Raw genomic sequence first — 16,014 nt, 5'->3', positions numbered from 1 at the left:
CCGCAGGGGGGGGCGCCTTAGGGTGGGGGGGGGCAGAGAGCTGCCACAGGGCTGGGGGGGGGAAGGGGCGGGCGCAAGGTGGAAGTTTTGCCTAGGGCGCGAAACATCCTTGCCCCCTCCCTGAGCACACCCAACAGCATGTTCAAGTGTGCCATGTAAGTAAACCATGTCTTCCTCTGGCCACTGATCCACACCATATGGTCAGAGCCTGCTACAGCTACCAGCTAATGCAGTTACTCTTTTAGCTCAAGTGCCAGCATGATTTTCCTGCCCAAGGACCAGAGTTCAACCCTTGCTGACGACCGGTGACTGAGCCATCACAGAATGAGGGCCCAAGCTCGCAAATAGGGTGTAATCACGCCGGAGCACAGGCCCCTACGGCTAACAAGTAACACTGCCAGGGAGCAGCAGAAGGCTCTGTTGCTCATGCCGTGGACTTGCACAGCTTACCTGTATACGCATCCCCAGAGCCAAGCAGCGGAAGGCCAGGTCCACGGAGGAGTCACCACACTGGAAAGCTGGAACCCTGCTCCACTAGCACCAGTACGTGCATGAGACGGAGAATGAATAACTTCCCCCATCTCACTAACCTGCTTCCCAGCTCCTCTCACTGTACCTAGCAGTGCCCCACTGCCCACACACTGGAAGGGCCAGCCCATCCCTACCTCCCAATAGGAATTCCCCTCCCCTCCTCAGAGCTCCACAGCCATCCACCCTGGAATGCGTCCCCATTACTGAAGCAATGCTGCTCAGTTCTTTATCATGCAAGCGTTTCTCAGACCTCTCCCCTACTCACTGCCCTGGCTATGAACCTGTTTAACTAGAAGAGCCAGCAGGGGCACTTCAGCTTCTGCAAGGCAAGAAACTCAACCTCTGTGCCTGGGTTCCCCCATCAATTAAACTGGGAACACTACTCATCTACCACCTGGGGAGTGTCGAGAGCTTTAATTACACATTTGCAAAGTGCTTTGAGATCCTCTAATAAAAAGGTGCTATGGAATTGCTGTATGATTATTCCCTCTGGATGCACAAGTCTGCCACATGGGAGACATTAGGAGAAGTATAATAGCCCTGGCCTCATACAGTAATTTAAAAAAAAACCACAAGCTGAGAGGATAATTACATTAGAGACAGATCAAAGGCCTGGAAAATAAATTCACAGGTAACAACTCTCTGAAAGACCAATAGGGACTTATCATAGAATCATAGAATATCAGAGTTGGAAGGGACCTCAAGAGGTCATCTAGTCCAACCCCCTGCTCAAAGCAGGACCAATTCCCAGCTAAATCATCCCAGCCAGGGCTTTGTCAAGTCGGGCCTTAAAAACCTCCAAGGAAGGAGACTCCACCACCTTCCTAGGTAACGCATTCCAGTGTTTCACCACCCTCCTAGTGAAATAGTTTTTCCTGATATCCAACCTGGACCTCCCCCACTGCAACTTGAGACCATTGCTCCTTGTTCTGTCGTCTGCCACCACTGAGAACAGCCGAGCTCCATCCTCTTTGGAACCCCCCTTCAGGTAGTTGAAGGCTGCTATCAAATCCCCCCTCATTCTTCTCTTCTGTAGACTAAACAATCCCAGTTCCCTCAGCCTCTCCTCATAAGTCATGTGCTCCAGACCCCTAATCATTTTTGTTGCCCTCCGCTGGACTCTTTCCAATTTTTCCACATCCTTCTTGTAGTGTGGGGCCCAAAACTGGACACAGTATTCCAGATGAGGCCTCACCAATGTCGAATAAAGGGGAACGATCACGTCCCTCGATCTGCTGGCAATGCCCCTACTTATACAGCCCAAAATGCCGTTAGCCTTCTTGGCAACAAGAGCACACTGTTGACTCATATCCAGCTTCTCGTCCACTGTGACCCCTAGGTCCTTTTCTGCAGAAAGGTGGAAAAACCCCAGCCTTGGGCTGTAACTGCCCTATTTTAGCAATTTGTCCTGAGTTGGCACTCTCAGTTGGGTTCCGCCAGAACCGCATTGTCACACTAGGGTAAACAGGGGTCCCCGAAGAGGCCCCAATGTTTGTTTTTGATAACGTCAGTGTTCTCACCAGGTCTTGGCACTTTCAGCCTTAACTCCAGCTTAGGGGAGCTTGGAAAGCCTCAATGGGATAAAGCATTTCATTAAGAAAGTGGACCATACATGGTGCCCCACACCCCTCCATCCAGACCTGGTGCTACCAGGGCTAAGGGGACATTCTCTCTCTCACACACACACACGCATGCACGCACGCACCCCGCAGACGATTTTCAAGGGCTCCAAAGTAGGGTGACCAGACAGTAAATGTGAAAAATCGGGATGGAGGTGGGGGGTAATAGGAACCTATATAAGAAAAAGACCCAAAAATCGGGACTGTCCCTATAAAATCGGGACATCTGGTCACCCTACTCCAAAGGGCCAAATATGTGCCAAGTTATCCAATGTTAAGCAGTGGAAGTGAAAATGACATAGTCCTGGCACAGTAACCACATGTTGCCTTTTTAAACTCAAACCCCAAGATTTTCCAGGGATCCTACTACCTGCTGGACTCCTGGAAGGTTGTTGGTTTTTTAAATAGCAACATCCAGGGCCCAAAAATACCCACTTGCCTCACAATAACGGGCCCTAGAATTGACCCTGCCTCCATTCCCCCGTTATCTCCACATAGACAACTCTGGTGTTCTGCTAAAAGATCATTCCAGTTGAAAACATCTGGATGTGCCAGGAACGTTGCATGGCATGCGGGCTGCCCAGGCATTTTCCAGATGCACCCAGTGCGTTCAGCAGCTGCAAAATAATTAACGTGAGACTGGGCGTACACTTGTTCAATAGGCGCTTCTTCCAAGGGGTGTGGACACCCACCACCACACACAGTCTCCTCTGCACAGCAAACGTCCTGAGTAGGCCAATCTTTCACTATCCCCAGTTCTCCAGATCCCACCCAGGGGAAGCCGGAGAGATGGGTAAAGGCAGCTCCGAGCCAGTGAATGACAAACACCTCAATGGAAGGGAAAGGAGGAGAGAGATGTGAGACGCCCCTACAGCGGAGCGAAATTTTTCATCCAAAAACTTTTCCTTTCCCCGCCCCCTCCAAATTTTCCCTTCTTCATTTTTTTCAGACTGGCCAGCAAACTGAAAAATCCATTATTCGCGCCACTCTCCTCCTCTCTGCCCCACCAGCTGCGTTAAGACACCCCCACTCCCCCCCGAGACGATTCTAGCGCTGAGATGCAGTTTTGCTTCAAGGCTGACATCAAACCCTGAGGAAACCAAGCCCAGCTGAGGCTTTCTGCTCAGACGCTGCCAAGCCCTCCCTGTGCTGCTTCGGGGGGAGAATCACCACTGAGCCCTGCCACGCGGTGGCTCGGACCCACAGCCTGCCCGTCACAGCACTCAGAGAGCTGGCAAGCTACAATATGCCATCAAAAGAGTAAACCTCTCCCATGGAATCTCTCTGCGAGCTGAGCAAGAAGCGGGGCTCCCTGCTGGACTTCACTGGCAAAGGGCAGAGCTCTCAAGCGCACAGCCAGCACAACCTGGGCTGCTGCCGGGCGCCCCCTCAGAGCTGGGGCTGACAGACCCACGACGTCTGCCTCCTGCCAGTGTTTCATTTGTGCCAAGGCTTGTCAGGCACCTCTGGGCTTGGCCGTTCATAGCCCCAGCACCTCTGGGCTTGCTGCATCAGTTATGAATGTAAAAAAAATTGCTTGAGTCCCAGCACCTCTTTCATTACAAATTAAGCACTGCCTCCTACCCAAGTTAGACCCTGGGTTCTGGGTGACACGCCAGGCTCTTTAACGCCGTGTTCACGAGGATCTTTCGTACCAGAGAAAAGGGAAAAGGCTACAGGATCCAGGGCAGCCAGAAAGAGCACCCTGAAAAGCAGGACACAGCACCCCATTTCCTCCGGGCTCCCTTCCACACACACACACACTCCAGCTAATCTGGCTCATTAAGCAATGAGTGCCCTCGTTTACTGATAGCCTCACGCTACGGTGCCGCAAAAGGAATCTGTGACACCGCTGACATGGTTGGGCCATGATGCAGCCATGCCCTTGGAACAACTTATCCAGGGTTGGGATGGATTATCCATCACTGGCAACCGGTAAATCAAGTTTACATGTTTTTCCAAAGAGATCTGCTCTAGTTCAACAGGAATTCAGGGGAGTCCTCTGTGATACACAGGGCCTACCAAATACACAGCTGTGAAAAACACAGCATGGACCATGAAATCTGGTGTCTCCGGTGAAATCTGGCTATTGTGAGGGGGTTGCAGTATTGACACCCTTACTTCTGCACCGCTTCAGAGCAGGGCGGGCGGAGAGTGGCGGCTGCTGGCCAGGTGCCCAGCTCTGAAGGCAGCACTGCCACCAGCAGCAGCACAGAAGTGAGGGTGGCAACACCGCGACCGCTCTACAATAGCCTTGCAACCCCCCCACGACCTCTTTTGGGGCTGGGATTCCCCATGGTTACAACACTGTGAAATTTCAGATTTAAATATTGGAAACCACGAAATTTAAGATTTTAAAAATCCTGTGACTATGAAATTGACCAAAATGGACCAGGAATTTGGTAGGGCCTTAGTTATACAGGGCCCTACCAAATATACATACATAAATATATATATACACACACATCTGACCAGATGACGCTGATGGCCTTGGAATCTATGAAATTCCCACACATCCAGGTGCGTCATGATCAAAGCTTCCCATTTAGTCACAATTCTGCAATGCAGCAAGTGTCACAGCTGGGTGGTGGGCAGCCAGACCCAGAGTCCTCAGTCACAAGACAGGAGTTGGCTGAGTCAGGATAGGGGGGTCAGAACCAATCCGATGCCAGGTGTCAGGCCGGGTCAGGATGCCAGGAAATCAAGCCGTGGGAGCGGGAAGCACAAGGCGCACAGTCCACAGCAGGGTGGAGCTCAGGTGTTCAGACCAGTTCCTGTGCTGATGGCTGGCCCAACTTAAGCCAGCTGCGGATCAGCTGCTCTGAGACGTCACCAGATCAAAGATCAAACCAGTATCTTAGATGCCTATATACAAATGCGAGAAGTATGGGGAATAAGCAGGAAGAACTGGAAGTGCTAATAAATAAATACAACTATGACATTGTTGGAATCACTGAAACTTGGTGGGATAATACACATGATTGGAATGTTGGTGTGGATGGGTACAGCTTGCTCAGGAAGGATAGACAGGGGAAAAAGGGAGGAGGTGTTGCCTTATATATTAAAAATGTACACACTTGGACTGAGGTAGAGATGGACATAGGAGATGGAAGTGTTGAGAGTCTCTGGGTTAGGCTTAAAGGGGCAAAAAACAAGGGAGATGTCATGCTAGGAGTCTACTACAGGCCACCTAACCAGGTGGAAGAGGTGGATGAGGCTTTTTTCAAGCAACTAACAAAATCATCCAAAGCCCAAGATTTGGTGGTGATGGGGGACTTCAACTATCCGGATATATGTTGGGAAAATAACACAGCGGGGCACAGACTATCCAACAAATTCTTGGACTGCATTGGAGACAACTTTTTATTTCAGAAGGTTGAAAAAGCTACTAGGGGGGAAGCTGTTCTAGACTTGATTTTAACAAATAGGGAGGAACTCGTTGAGAATGTGAAAGTAGAAGGCAGCCTGGGTGAAAGTGATCATGAAATCATAGAGTTTGCAATTCTAACGAAGGGTAGAAGGGAGAACAGCAAAATAGAGACAATGGATTTCAGGAAGGCAGATTTTGGGAAGCTCAGAGAGCTGATGGGTAAGGTCCCATGGGAATCAAGACTGAGGGGAAAAACAACTGAGGAGAGTTGGCAGTTTTTCAAAGGGACACTATTAAGGGCCCAAAAGCAAGCTATTCCGCTGGTTAGGAGAGATAGAAAATGTGGCAAAAGACCACCTTGGCTTAACCACGAGATCTTGCACGATCTAAAAAATAAAAAGGAGTCATATAAAAAATGGAAACTAGGACAGATTACAAAGGATGAATATAGGCAAACAACACAGGAATGCAGGGGCAAGATTAGAAAGGCAAAGGCACAAAATGAGCTCAAACTAGCTACGGGAATAAAAGGAAACAAGAAGATTTTTTATCAATACATTAGAAGCAAGAGGAAGACCAAAGACAGGGTAGGCCCACTGCTTAGTGAAGAGGGAGAAACAGTAACAGGAAACTTGGAAATGGCAGAGATGCTTAATGACTTCTTTGTTTCGGTCTTCACCGAGAAGTCTGAAGCAATGCCTAACATAGTGAATGCTAATGGGAAGGGGGTAGGTTTAGTGGATAAAATAAAAAAAGAACAAGTTAAAAATCACTTAGAAAAGTTAGATGCCTGCAAGTCACCCGGGCCTGATGAAATGCATCCTAGAATACTCAAGGAGCTAATAGAGGAGGTATCTGAGCCTCTAGCTATTATCTTTGGAAAGTCATGGGAGACGGGAGAGATTCCAGAAGACTGGAAAAGGGCAAATATAGTGCCCATCTATAAAAAGGGAAATAAAAACAACCCAGGAAACTACAGACCAGTTAGTTTAACTTCTGTGCCAGGGAAGATAATGGAGCAAGTAATTAAGGAAATCATCTGCAAACACTTGGAAGGTGGTAAGGTGATAGGGAACAGCCAGCATGGATTTGTGAAGAACAAATCATGTCAAACCAATCTGATAGCTTTCTTTGATAGGATAACGAGCCTTGTGGATAAGGGTGAAGCGGTGGATGTGGTATACCTAGACTTTAGTAAGGCATTTGATACGGTCTCGCATGATATTCTTATCGATAAACTAGGCAAATACAAATTAGATGGGGCTACTATAAGGTGGGTGCATAACTGGCTGGATAACCGTACTCAGAGAGTTGTTATTAATGGTTCCCAATCCTGCTGGAAAGGCGTAACGAGTGGGGTTCCGCAGGGGTCTGTTTTGGGACCGGCTCTGTTCAATATCTTCATCAACGACTTAGATATTGGCATAGAAAGTACGCTTATTAAGTTTGCAGATGATACCAAACTGGGAGGGATTGCAACTACTTTGGAGGACAGGGTCATAATTCAAAATGATCTGGACAAATTGGAGAAATGGGCTGAGTTAAACAGGATGAAGTTTAACAAAGACAAATGCAAAGTGCTCCACTTAGGAAGGAAAAATCAATTTCACACATACAGAATGGGAAAAGACTGTCTAGGAAGGAGTACGGCAGAAAGGGATCTAGGGGTTATAGTGGACCACAAGCTAAATATGAGTCAACAGTGTGATGCTGTTGCAAAAAAAGCAAACATGATTCTGGGATGCATTAACAGGTGTGTTGTGAGCAAGACACGAGAAGTCATTCTTCCGCTCTACTCTGCTCTGGTTAGGCCTCAGCTGGAGTATTGTGTCCAGTTCTGGGCGCCGCATTTTAAAAAAGATGTGGAGAAATTGGAAAGGGTCCAAAGAAGAGCAACAAGAATGATTAAAGGTCTTGAGAACATGACCTATGAAGGAAGGCTGAAAGAACTGGGTTTGTTTAGTTTGGAAAAGAGAAGACTGAGAGGGGACATGATAGCAGTTTTCAGGTATCTAAAAGGGTGTCATAAGGAGGAGGGAGAGAACTTGTTCACCTTAGCCTCTAAGGATAGAACCAGAAACAATGGGTTTAAACTGCAGCAAGGGAGGTCTAGGTTGGACATTAGGAAAAAGTTCCTAACTGTCAGGGTGGTTAAACACTGGAACAAATTGCCTAGGGAGGTTGTGGAATCTCCGTCTCTGGAGATATTTAAGAGTAGGTTAGATAACTGTCTATTAGGGATGGTCTAGACAGTATTTGGTCCTGCCATGCGGGCAGGGGACTGGACTCGATGACCTCTCGAGGTCCCTTCCAGTCCTATAATCTATGAATCTAAACCAATAGAACTGCAGGGGGGCTTCACGGGTCCTAGGTAGGCAAGCGTTAGCAGGCTGCCAGGTGGAGGGCTGGAGCGTGGCTGCTCCTGCAGACCCAGTTTCGAAACCTGTGGGTCAGGTCAGCGAGGGCGTCACCCCCAGCCAATGGCTCCAGCTCCTCTGCACACAGCCGCGTAGAACATTGCCGTGCACCTGGGCGGGGGCGGGGGGGGGGTTGTTCTTCATCCACGTGAGGCCTAGGACAGCCCTCCCCACAGGAGGGCAACTCTGGTATTGCGCGGGGTGGGGAGCTCCCTACTCTCCCCCCTGCACACCCAGGAGGCCCGTCTGCTCAATGGCCCATTCCTCTCTTTGACAAGGGTCACTGGCAGGTCCCATCTACTCTCCAAGGTGTCGGGGACGAGCACTAACAAACATGACTGAGGTTGTCACGTAGATGGGCCCACAACAACGGACTGGGGACGGTGCTATTTTAAAAGGAACTCAGTGGAAGACCCTGGATCAGCCAGTGTCCTCCTGAAGAGGTTGGCGCTGGGACACCTTTCGGCCTTGGGATGTATGAGTCAGATATCAGCATTCCCTATCTCCCAACCACAGTCATGAACAGGATACTGGGCTAGATGGATCTTTGGTCTGACCCAGTCTAGCCGTTCTTGTGTTATCTATCTGTTAGAGACCAACAGCCAGGCCAATTCCTGCTGCCCTGCCTCAGAGCACAAATCAGCAGCTATGGATTCAGCAAAACCACCAGCTCCACAGCTGCTTTCTAGCATAAAAATATCCTCAGAAGAGCTGTCGTTGTGGAAAGAGACCACCGCAGAGCTGCTGAGCAGTGACAGTTTGAAAGATGGAGCTCTTTTAAGAAGACACAATGAGCGAGATTTTCAAGACCTGGCTGGAACAAATGGCAAAATATTTCAACCCAGGACAGGGACTTTTTTTTCCTTTTTCCTTTTTTTAAAAGTAGGTTTTTCTTCTTTTTTGAAAGTATCAGATCCCAGTTCTTGGGAAATGGTGGCCGATACTGAAGCTTTTGCACGTGGTCTGACAAAAAGCTCTTCAGCCCTAGCATGTCATGAGGCATAAGAGTCACATCATTCTGATTACCTTCACACCTGGATAGACATGATAGTGATGGAGACATTAGATACATAGGAGATCAGATCACGTTAAATAGCAGCTGAGATGAATAAAGATCCTTGCTGAATCCTAAACTCCACTCTTGAGCCATGGAATTAATTCCAGCTTTGGCTCAAATCTCTGATAAATGCTCAGGCTGGTTCTGATTTTACCCAGACAGGTTTTCCCCCCTCGACCTTGGCTGACATCTCCAGGAAGAGAGGAGACCCCAATGGCCTCCATGGAGATGAAATAGGATGTCTCTCACTGCACGATTCAGGCAGGAGAGAAATGACTATGAGGGAGAGGAGACAGTGTCTGCTTCATGCACAAACATCTTGGAAAATCAGCCATGCTAGGGAAAAGTAAAAAGATAACAGTTCAGCGGGCTGTGATCCATTGCCATTTGCAATATTTGTCAGAACTTGGCAGCTCTTTAAAGTATTTTACACAACTCCCACGAAGGATAGAGCACGGAACAAAAACACCCTCCCTCCTCAATCGGCATTCCGGAGCCAGATGGGAAGGTCTGAGGTTGCAACTGATCTAAAGACGAATGCTGGCTACTTAAAGAACCTCTCTGGATGTCTGTAAGAGGACCTGGTTGTCCCAAATGAGCATGAGGGGAGACATGGAACAAGAGTTAAGGACAGCAGAGCACAAATGCCTTGCAATGCTGCATGGAGAATTTCAGAGCAGATTGCAGGGATGGCACCAGTGGCTGGGGGGACAATTTTAACAGGAATGGGGGGCACACTTTAATGTCACAGAAGGTTAATCCTAGTTACATCGCCCCCCACAAAGTGGCTGAATCATTAGCATTTAAAAGTTCCTGCCCACAAGCTGTAATGCATGATCAAAAGCCTCAGAAGAGCCATTTTCTTTAGCCAATAGTTCCTTCGTAAACACTGTAATTAAGGGCTCAGGAGAAAGCCCGTGGAACACTACTGAGTTTTGAACAAGCCCGTTCCATTAAAGGCACATACATGGGAAATGCACACGTCAGATCTTCAGCCCTTTCTGGGCATCGCACAGAACCAGCCTATCACAGCAGAGCCATTTGGCTGCCTATGAAACGTTCAGAGCTGGGGACATCTGGAAGGCAGAAAACACTGGCGCGATTCTTTACAAGCAACGCAATCAACAGGGTCAGCCGTCCCATGCAAAGCAAAAAGGCCTCCTTTGTTCTCATGTGGGTTAATCAGGAGCTTCTTGTTCAGGCGGCTTCCATCCTTAATCACAGGCTCATCCTCTTTTATACAGTGGCTGTGCCCATAGTTCAGAGCTATCACTTCAAAGGTCTGTTGGTCTCCCTCCCTAAGCAACAAGAACCTTCTGTTTAAGGGCATAGGAGGATGGGAACTGTTGCAGCCTTACGTTTTATATTATTTTTGTATTTTATACTTCCCTGAGTCGGTTCTCTTACAAAATTAAAGCCCAAACCAAAACGAGTTATGTGACAAATAGATAGTCAAAGTTTCAAAAAACTGGTTAACGTTTTTCCCAAGGATTGAAAAAACTTCGTAATTGGATCCTAAAAAGCTATAGACTATCTTCGACTGCAATCTGCAGTGGGCTGAATAGGCAAAAATCTGGGCATGCTTGTTCGTCTTCACTAGACAGCCACAAATAAGGCAAAAGAAAATCTGCCGCATTGCCTTGCTCGGATTCAATGCAGAATTAATGCTCACCAAGGCAATAAACCAGGCAGGCTTGCATAAATAGCACACTATTTACTTTGCAGGCTACATCTAGGAGCAACAGAATAACAACGGAGACCAACAGGCAATGAATAAGCCAACTACAATCACAAATATCCTAAGCAGTGCCATAGATCTCCGAGTTATTATGCTTAGTGACATTACGGTGATGGGACTTTACCAGTAAATATGTGCATAAATGCTAACAATTGTCACCAGAATGATTATAAAGATACTGATGAAAAATGCAACATATTTCTTGGAATAAAGAGGCAACACTGTTGAGCAGTCTGGTAAGTTGTTAGTACAGTTCCAGTTGAAGACTGGTAAGGTACCCAGGGAAACTGAGATAAACCTATAAGAAGGAAAAGCCTGTACTTTTTATTGGCACCTTAAGGCCTCCTTTTAATCATAGTCAAATACCTCTCGATGGCTCTGGCTAACAAACGAAACATGGCAGCTCCTAGCGCTACAAACAAACCGCCTTCCTTAATAAACTGGATTGTGTGCAACAGGATCAAGGTTTTCTTTCCATACCTCAGAAAGTTTACTTTGTAAACTATTCCAGTTAACAATTCACAAAGAGTTGGATCGCCAATAAAAAAGGCACATACGGGTTGTGAAATTTGTTATTTTTCCATAGGGCAATCAAAATCCTCAAGCTCTCTGGGACAGTGAAACTACACGTAATCAAAAAGGGAACATTTGCTAACTCCACACAATCAGTTGCCTTTTCTCTCAGAACAAGTTTTCCTGTATAATTATAATATAGCACTATTAGCACATAGGCCTTCATTTCCTTGAGGGGTAAAATTAGGTCCTTCCATCTTTAATCAACAGGTCTGTTTGAACAGCTCATCCTCTTTTATACAACAGCTGCCAGATACTTTCTTAACGAATGGTTTCGAGACAATGCTTCAAAAGTCCATTGGCGTCCCTTCCCAGGTAAGGAGCAACTTCTCTCTATGTTCAAGTAGAATAAGGTCGGGTAGTTGTCAAAAGGGGAGTAGCTTGCACCTTTAGGGTATGTCTTCACTACCCGCCAGATCGGCAGGTAGTAATCGATCTATCAGGGATCGATTTATTGCGTCTCATCTAGACATGATAAATTGATCCCCGAACACGCTCCCCGTCGACTCCGGAACTGCACCAGAGTGAGAGGCAGTAGCGGAGTCAACAGGGGAGCCGCGGCTGTCGATCCCGCGCCATGAGGACCCGAGATAAATCGATCTAAGATACTTCGACTTCAGCTACGGTATTCACATAGCTGAAGTTGCATATCTAAGATCGATCCCCCCCAGTGTAGACCAGCCCTTAGTTTTGTATTATACTTGTTGTTAGGTTACAGATTGTCAACAACAAAGGCATATGGCTGGCCTGTTCCTCTGACAAGGGTCCCTTGTGAATATAGGCAGTAGAGCATCTAGGCCAGCGACTCTCAACCTTTCCAGACAACTGTACCCCTTTCAGGAGGCTGATTTGTCTTGCATGCCCCTAAGTTTCACCTCACTTAAAAACTACTTGCTTACAAAATCTGACATAAAAATACAAAAGCGTCCCAGCACACTAGTACTGAAAAAGTACTTCCTTTCTCATATAACTATAAAATAAATCAATTGGCATATAAATATTGTACTTACGGCTTTAATCACCGTAACATCAGTAATTTCTTGTTACTTAATGTTGTAAAGCATCTCAGGTTACAGCTTATATAAAAGTAAAATGTAAAGTGTGATATAAAAACACAAATAATTCTTCAGGTCCCCTCGAATGTAATGAGAAACAAAACCAAAAACCAAACAAATGTAACTGTGCTTTTGGAGGGACAGCTACAAAATATCGCCAAACATGTAACCCCCCGCAATGTTTTTGTTAATCTTGTTGATCATTTCTGAAGCCCATTGTATGGGGGAAATAGTGGGGAAAAGTGTTTCTGGATGAGAAACGCGCTTGTCCATGACACCTAACAAAGAACGGCTACCTACAAACCTGTTTCACTGGGGAAAAAAAAAAGATTTCAGTCAGTTATCACTATTCCCCTAAAATCCAGGACAGTTCTCTGATCCCCATGTCCTGGTTTACATGTTAAACTTTTAAAAGTTTATTTCATATGATGGGGAAAACTTTGTGTTGAGCAAGAGAACATGACAAAAATGACAGTTTTAAACTGAGAAAAGAAAGTCAGGAAAGGAGGTGGGCGGAATGGGGAGGGAGTGAACTTGGCACTGCCTCTGCAGCGGCTACAGCCTAGTCTCTGAACTTCAGCTGTCACAAAGCTGTGGATTTTGTCGTTTAAAATTTTTATTTTCTTTATTGCAAAAGCCATTAATTGTGGGTTCATACTGTGCCTTAAATATTAAAGCTTTTTTTACATTTAAAAATAGAGCAGTCTTTGGTTGGGGTTTTTTTTTTTTTTTTTTTTTGTATTCTAGTCAATTCATTTAGGCAAAAAAAATCTAAAAAGCAAACAAAAACTTATCTTCGGATAAGTCCGCAACCCAAGAGCAATTCTATTGCACCAACAAATGTTAAAAGTTTTTCCACTGGCAGTTCTGCTGTAGCAAAAAGGTTTTTGATCTGAAGTTTAAGTAACACATATGCCGTAAATTTCAATCTCTAAGAAATTAAGAGCCACAAAGAATAGTTTCAGAGATGCTACAGGGAGGGGTGAGAGGAAGGACGACTCTGGGGTCAAGGCACTAGACTGGGACTCAGGAGATTTGGACTCAAACATCCAGCTTGGCAACTGACTTCATGTGTGACCTTGGGCAAGTCACTATCTCTCTGCATCTCAGTTCCCCATATGGAAACACTCTTTTCCCCAACACTTGAACTTGTGGTATAGTAAAATATGGACTGTCCTTGTGATGGAGAAGCTTTCACACCAAGTGAGTACATGCAAGAGAAGTGCCAAAAAGATGATAAATAGTTAGAAGTTTGGTGACCCTTTTTAGCATATGCAGAAGGGGAGGGTTCCCCAGCCAGCAAGCCAGAATCTTACCTGGATTCTTTGAATATTAACCTGATCCTGAATAAGTCATGTATGATGTAGTATGTTAAATGTTTTATTGTAACTTTGCCTTATTAGCAGCTGCCTTTTTTTTTATCTCCCTTGCCCTGGCTCCAACCACATCATCCCCACCCCTAACACCTCCCGACTTCCTTGGGCTCCTGGCCTGCAACACCTTACACAGCTCTGCCTCTCTCCTCCTCATCTCCTCCAGATGCCAGTTTCATCAGCTTCTCACGTGCTCTCCCACACTGACCCTCGCTCCTGGAACACCCGCCCTGAGCCCAGGGCCGGCTTTAGGCCGATTCGCCCAATTCCCAGGAATTGGGCCCCGCGCCTAAGAGGCCCCCATGCACTCACCCCGGCGGCGGTCGTCTTCGGGGGCCCTGCTCCCCTGGCCAGAGCGCCGGCCGGATCGCGGAAAGCTCCACAGCCCCGCTCTCCTTGCTGGAGCTCCAGCTGGAGCTCCGGCTGGAGCGCAGCAGCCCCACGGCCCCGCGACCCCGGCTGGAGCACGGCTGTCCCACGGCCCCGCGACCCCAGCCGGCAATCGGAAGTGCAGCCCCAGGAATCGGGCCCCGCACTTGCTAAAGCCGGCCCTGCCTGAGCCTTTCCACAAAGCCACCTTCAGATCCATCCTCCAGATCCAACTCTGCATCAACATCTTTGAGAGATCGGTCCATTCTCAATGGTTCAGCTGAGGGCCAGGTGAGAAGAGCTGACACATGCCATTGATAATTGTTCTCACAAGAAAAATCTATATACTTCCGTTACATTCAAAAATCTACATTCAAAGAACACAATTAGGGTTGCAAAGTCAAGCCCTCAAAAGCTAGGAGTGATCAGAAGTGAGGCTGTCCATTACAAGTGTCTTTAATTACATGATGACAGACTATTTTTCCCACACACCTGCCTCATTCAGTGCACAGGGTGGATCCGCCCCAGGGATGAACCAAGGTTGTGCAGTGAAGGAGAATATTGTCTATAGGCCCCTTGTCTCATTTGTTGCAGAAGTTGGAAGATGCGTAACGAATAAGGCGGGGGTGAGGGGAGAGAAAAGATGGTCTCTTGGCTAAAGGAAAGTGACTCTGCTGTAGAGATCCTGTGTGATGCTGTGCAAGTAACATGAACCAACATTTTCACAGGCCACTGTTTGGTCCTCATCTGCTGGGGGCACAATGTGAGACGCCTGTGACCTGAGCTGCAGACGTGCTGGCCACTCAAAACTGTGGTAAATAGGAGCTCTGCTCTGATGCGCTATAAAACACTAAGGACTTGCTTCTCAGACTGGACACCCAAGTTAACAATGGACAATTTTGGCTTCAATGTCTGGGTTTCAGAGCCCATCTGTAAAATGCAGATAACACACCACTGCCCCTCTCAAGCCTATTGTGAAGATCGTTCTCTACAAACATTGAACTGGCTTCAATTCATTAAGGAGAGCGCCATGAGGAAACTGATAATTCTGTATTCAAGGCAGGTTTAGATGGCAGACAGTAAATAATGCATGGGGCCACACAGTGAATGAGGAGGATAAAAAGAAATATAAATAGTTACCCGGTCAGTGAGCACTGTCCATCCTGTGCAGTGAAGGAGGCAGAGGACCTGTGGGGCAGAAAAACCAATATGAAATCATGTAATTAAAACCGCATCACAATGCACACACACAAGGGGGCCAAATTAAGGCAGTACAGCAACCTTTATTCTGGTATGTGACTTTTCAGAGGTTGACTTTGCAACCTAAACATTCTTTTAACATATTTTTATTACATACAAAAACTAAGCGAGACAGCCAAACTCTCTCTCTCAAAATTCAGCCCAAACCTCAGTGCTGCCTAGTGGACAGAGCCCTGGGTTTTAAGTCTGGGGATTTGCAGCTGTGCCACTGGCTTTCTGCCTGATCTTGTGCAAGTCTCATTGTCACCCTGTGCCTCGGTTTCCCCATCTGTATTTCAGGGATAATGAGGTTTACTTCCTTTGTAAAGCCCTCTGAGATCCATGGATAAGAGCTAGTTATCATCATCATCATTATTATTAGAGAAGGTGTTGGATCAATGTATTCCACCCTGCTTAGGACTAAGGCCTGGTCAACATGACAAAATTAGGTCAGTATAACTGTATCATTCAGGGGTGTGAAAAATCCACACCCCTGAGTGATGCAGTTAAACCACTCTCACCCCACCCCCAGTGTAGACAGCTCTAGAATTCTCTCGATGACCTAGCTACTGCCTCTCGGGGAGGTGGAGTACCTATGCCAACGGGAGAACCTCTCCCATTGGCATAGGTAGCTTCTTCAATGCAGCATTTGAAGTGTAGACAAGCCCTTAGT

At 46.9% G+C, this 16,014-nt stretch overlaps 1 protein-coding gene and 1 pseudogene across 6 annotated transcripts in view; both read right to left on the bottom strand.

Annotated features, from left to right (window-relative positions):
* The window catches only part of ST3GAL4 (ST3 beta-galactoside alpha-2,3-sialyltransferase 4), a 162,784-nt gene that overhangs the window by 97,967 nt on the left and 48,803 nt on the right, over positions 1 to 16,014 (bottom strand). For 3 of the 6 annotated variants that reach the window (XM_054005259.1, XM_054005265.1, XM_054005256.1), the window contains exon 2: positions 15,243 to 15,290. Coding sequence is in view for 4 of the 6 variants with exons in the window: in XM_054005256.1 (XP_053861231.1) it covers positions 15,243 to 15,290 (48 nt within the window). In the remaining 2 variants the exon portion in view is untranslated. Of the gene's footprint in view, positions 1 to 450; positions 867 to 15,242; positions 15,291 to 16,014 lie in introns of those variants that run through there. The other 3 variants (XM_054005254.1, XM_054005255.1, XM_054005263.1) reach the window with 3 other exon arrangements.
* LOC128823312 (sphingosine 1-phosphate receptor 3-like) lies at positions 9,619 to 11,471 on the bottom strand (annotated as a pseudogene).

This window comes from Malaclemys terrapin, chromosome 15 (assembly GCF_027887155.1).
Source record: "Malaclemys terrapin pileata isolate rMalTer1 chromosome 15, rMalTer1.hap1, whole genome shotgun sequence".
Classification (NCBI taxonomy): domain Eukaryota; kingdom Metazoa; phylum Chordata; order Testudines; family Emydidae; genus Malaclemys; species Malaclemys terrapin.
Note: the sequence above shows the minus strand (reverse complement) of the source record. Positions and strands in the feature narration are given on the sequence as shown.